Below are 4,524 nucleotides of genomic sequence, written 5' to 3'. Positions count from 1 at the left end.
TCATGTGCCCAATTTGGAGACCCAGTAGTTGAAGGGGCTGAGCCCTGTCAGTCAGTTCATGTAGGCGTGTGCTCACATACTGTCCCACCGTGTCGCACGTCCCCGTGATGTTCACGATCCAATTGTATATCTGCTCTATCAACTTTCGATGTTCTTTTCTGCGCTAACCATGTTGATCACGGTTATCGGCAAATCAGGGTTTCACCCTGGAGAGGCTGCGTGAGAAAGAGAGACCACATTCAAGGGAGATCAATGGATGAAATTTAATTGTGATCGAGCGGAAATGTGGGAGAAGCTATTAAAACGGAAGAATTTTGAGGAAAGTAGGGGGCGCGCGGCAATTACCCACTCCCGACTCGGGGAGGTAGTGACGATAAATAACAATACAGAACTCTTAAGATGCCCTGTTATTGGAATGAGTAATAAAAAATTATAGGGAATGTCACTGTGGTATTTTGGATTTGGAAACGTTAGCCAGGAGAGGCCCTGCTGCCGCTTTGTTGACTCTAGATAACTTCTGCCTGATCGCACGTCCCTGTGAAGTCCGCCATCCATTTGGATATCTTCTCTATCAACTTTGGATGTTCTTTTCTGAGCCTACATGTTGATCACGGTTATCGGCGAATCAGGGTTCCACGCCGGAGAGGGAGCGTGAAAAAGAGAGACCACATCCACATCCGTCCTCCTCATCCTCCACCTCGTCATCCTACAGAACTGTGCCCTGGCTGAATAATTGTGTACCTGGCGTTTGTGGGTGCAGGAACCCACCCTCGGAGCCACTTGTGAATGACTGGCCGGAAACCCTACAAAATGATCCCTCTTCCTCCTCCTCCTCCTGTGCCACATCCTCTTCCATCATTGCCAGCAGCGTTTTTTCAAGGAGGCATAGAAGTGGGATAGTTACGCTGAGAACAGCGTTATCGGCACTGGCCATGTTGGTGGAGTACTTGAAACAGCGCAAAAAGGAACACACGTCTCGCATGGAGGCCCAGTCATTGGTGGTGAAGTGGTGCTGTTCCGCAGAGCGACTCACCAGTGCGTGCTGAAGCTGAAACTCCACTATCGCCTGCTGCTGCTTGCACAGTCTGTCCAGCATGTGCAAGATGAGTTCCACCTTGTGGGCACGTCGCATATGAGGCGGTGAGCAGGAAGGCCGAAGTTACGCTGCAGCGCTGACAGGCGAGCAGCACACCTTATTTTGTCCCCCACTTGGTTGTGCAGGGAAGGGATGGCTCGCCTGTAAAAGTAGTGGCGGCTGGGCACTACATACTGTGGGACAGCCACCACCATAAGGCCTTTAACCTCCCTGGCGGTATGATTATGTCAGGAATTTTGTTCCAAAAGCGGTACCATTTTTTTGCATGGAAATTTGGTGTTATGTATTGTAGGCCTGCAATTCTTAGTAATTACTTACTTAAACCTGACCAATAAAGACTCTAGTAGACCTCTCAGATGTGATAAAGTTCGAAAAAATAAAATCATGAGTTATAATCTAATAAATAATATAATTTTATTCAGTAATGTAATAAATAATAAAATTTGTCAAACAAAAGAAAATTCAGTAAACATCCTGGGTGTGGTAAATTTTGAAACATGGGACTGCACATAGACCAACGTCACAATCAGGGCAATGGAACCTGGTTTCCTTTCGGATTTTTTTTCCATTTCCATCTCGCTTTGAGCAGCAAACTACACACATCCTTGTAGGTGCTGCCTTTTTTGCGCTTGGCGGGATGTAATCCATAAAGTGACGACCAGTCAGCCTCTCTGGGTTTACAACGTCAACAGCGCGACGTCCAGATCTGTTCACGGCCACTGATGGCGTTTGGTAGTTCACAAAAATCTGCTCCGCCACCTTCCAGATGAAGTCAGAGTGAACAAGAGGCTTGTCACTCTTTCCTCTGTGCAGTATATAGGCATTCCACAGACATTGTTCCAGGAGATGCCTGAATATTTTTTTGTAGTATTTTTTTTGTTGCTTCCGCATAGCTGGATAGAATGTCATCGCCTGATCGGCTCTATCGACTCCTCCCATGGTGTTATTATAGTCGATCACAAGTTGTGGCTTTATGACATCTTTCCCAGCTCTTGTGTGGACCGTGGTAGTGGAGGTGTTATGTACTGTACTCATTAGGCACACGTCTTTTTTGTCACGCCAACGCATTGCCATCATCTTTCCTTTCTGCCAGGCCACCATTTCTCCTGTTTTCAGTTTTTTCTTGGAAAACATACATGGCAGGCCACGTCGGTTGGCCCTAACGGTTCCATATGCGTCAGTCTTGTTTTTTAGTAGAAACTCGTACAGCTCAGGCGACGTGTAAAAGTTGTCTGTTGTCACACAATACCCCTGATTGAGCAATGGTTCAAGCAGTGAAAGGACTGATGACGTTGCCATCCCATAGCCGCTGTACCTGGGGTTGAATTGTGTTCCTTTGCCGGTATATATGATGGAATTCCATATATAGCCAGTTGTAGACTCGCAGAGCATATAGGATTTTATTCCAAACCGCGCTCTCTTGGATGCGATGTATTGAATCCAGCTGAGGCGTCCTTTGTAAGCCATCAGACTTTCATCAATGCTAATGTCTCTGTCTGGCACATAGGCCTGCTGGAAATTGGTTATGATCATTTGGAATACTTCCCAGATCTTCTTCAGTTTTGGCGCTGGATGTGTGGCTTCGTCAAATTCCTCATTGTTGGTGAAGTGTAAATTCTTCATTATGAGGGAAAATCGGTACTCGGACATGATGGTGCCAAAAAATGGGGTTGCCAGCAATTTATTGGTAGTCCAGTACCATTTCTGCAGGGGTTTCCCCACCACCCCCTGAAGAAGTATTAGCCCCAGAAATTTCCATATGTCCTCCTTACTCACCGGTTCCCATTTTCTGGTTCTGGAAAATCTGCTGTGCAGAGTAGTGGATTGCTGCTCTTTGTAGCGGTTTGTCTCCGTGACAATCTTTTCAATGACGTCATCCGTCAGAAATAATTTTAGGTACGCCAAAGGATCATTGTGATCAACGTCTACCTTCATCCCAGGCGATCCTGTAAACGGGAATCTTGGCGGTGGTACTGCATCCATACCGCAATCAATAGGGCACCAAGAGCGCACCTCACTGAGCTCAAGTGAAGATTCATCGCTGTCGCCACTTCTCTGGTCAGAGTCGGATGACGAATCTTTCCACGAATCGCTATCGCTGTCGCTCAATTCTGCGAGGGGCTCTGTGTCGCTGTCGCTGTCAATTATCTGATCCAAACCCGCTTTGGTGATGCTAAAGTGACGCTTTGATGCCATGGTAAAAAATATATATTTTTTTTGCTTAGAAAAAACAGCTAAAAGGGCAGCCAGGGCAGTGTAGAATGATCAGATGTCAAATCTGTCAAATCTGAGGTGATAGTGTAATCTGACAGGATTCCACTGTATCACCTAACTTTATGTGTGTGTTTGACTTTTATACAATGTATTTTTTTTTTTTTTTTTTGAATCTCCCGCCCAGTTCCGCCTCTGTGAGGCGCAGCGGCTCACAGAGACGAAACCAGGAAGAGAGATGAGACATCCGCCGGAGCTCTCACCGGCGATCACAGCGGGGAACACCGGGATTAGGTAAAGACACCCGCCGCTCCCTCTGCAATGTACCCCGAGCGTGACTCGGGGTTACCGCTTCTGGCAGCGAAAATTAACCCCGAGTCACGCTCGGGAATACCGTCAGGGAGGTTAAAACTCTCCGTCTCCACAAGACGGAATGACAGGATTTCAAAGGCCAGTAATTTAGAAATGCTGGCATTCAGGGCTAGGGATCGCGCGTGGGTAGGGGGGTACTTCCTCTTCCTCTCCAGTGTTTGGTAGATGGAGAGCTGATTGCTTCCGTGGGACATTGTGGATATGCTTGGTGACCCAGGATGTGGTTTTGCTGGCAGATCTTCTGTTTGCGGGGTGGCAGGTGGCACTGTCACTTCAGAGGTGGATGAAGAGGCCGAGAATGCAGCAGAAGAGGAAGCAGGAGGAGCTAGAGACCTTTCTTGGTTTTTGAGGTGTCTACTCCACTGCAGCTAGTGCTTTGCACTTAAATGCCTGGTCATGCAGGTTGTGCTCAGGTTGAGAACATTTATGCCTCGCTTTAGGCTCTGATTGCACAGCGTGCAAACCACTCGTGTCTTGTCGTCAGCACATTGTCTGAAGAACTGCCACGCCAAGGAACTCCTTGGAGCTGGCTTTGGTGTGCTCGGTCCCTTGCTGCGGTGGGCAGTAGCAGGCGTACTGTCTAGAGGACGGCCGCTCCGCTTTTGCACCCTGCTCCCTCTTCTGATGTGCTGGTGGCTCTATGCGACCATCGCCTCTTCTTCCAAACTACACAGGTCAGTCGTATGACCTTGATTCCATGTGGGGTCGAGGACCTCATCATCCTCCACATCATCTTCCAGTCCACCTAGTATTCACCCCTGCCCTCCTTGTCAGTCTGCACACTTTTGAAAGCCCCAGCAGTTGGCACCTGTGTTTCGTCATCATCCGAAATGTGCTGCGATGGT

General features: G+C 48.0%; 1 protein-coding gene across 1 annotated transcript; it reads right to left on the bottom strand.

Moving 5' to 3' along the window:
• Positions 1-1,558: 1,558 nt before the first annotated feature.
• Positions 1,559-3,292, bottom strand: LOC120978065 (piggyBac transposable element-derived protein 4-like). Its single transcript, XM_040406301.1, has one exon. It carries the CDS (start codon positions 3,290-3,292, stop codon positions 1,559-1,561), a length of 1,734 nt encoding a protein of 577 aa, XP_040262235.1.
• Between the last annotated feature and the right edge of the window lie 1,232 nt (positions 3,293-4,524).

Source organism: Bufo bufo, chromosome 8, assembly GCF_905171765.1.
Source record: "Bufo bufo chromosome 8, aBufBuf1.1, whole genome shotgun sequence".
Classification (NCBI taxonomy): Eukaryota; Metazoa; Chordata; class Amphibia; order Anura; family Bufonidae; genus Bufo; species Bufo bufo.
This window is presented reverse-complemented; position numbering and strand designations above follow the sequence as displayed.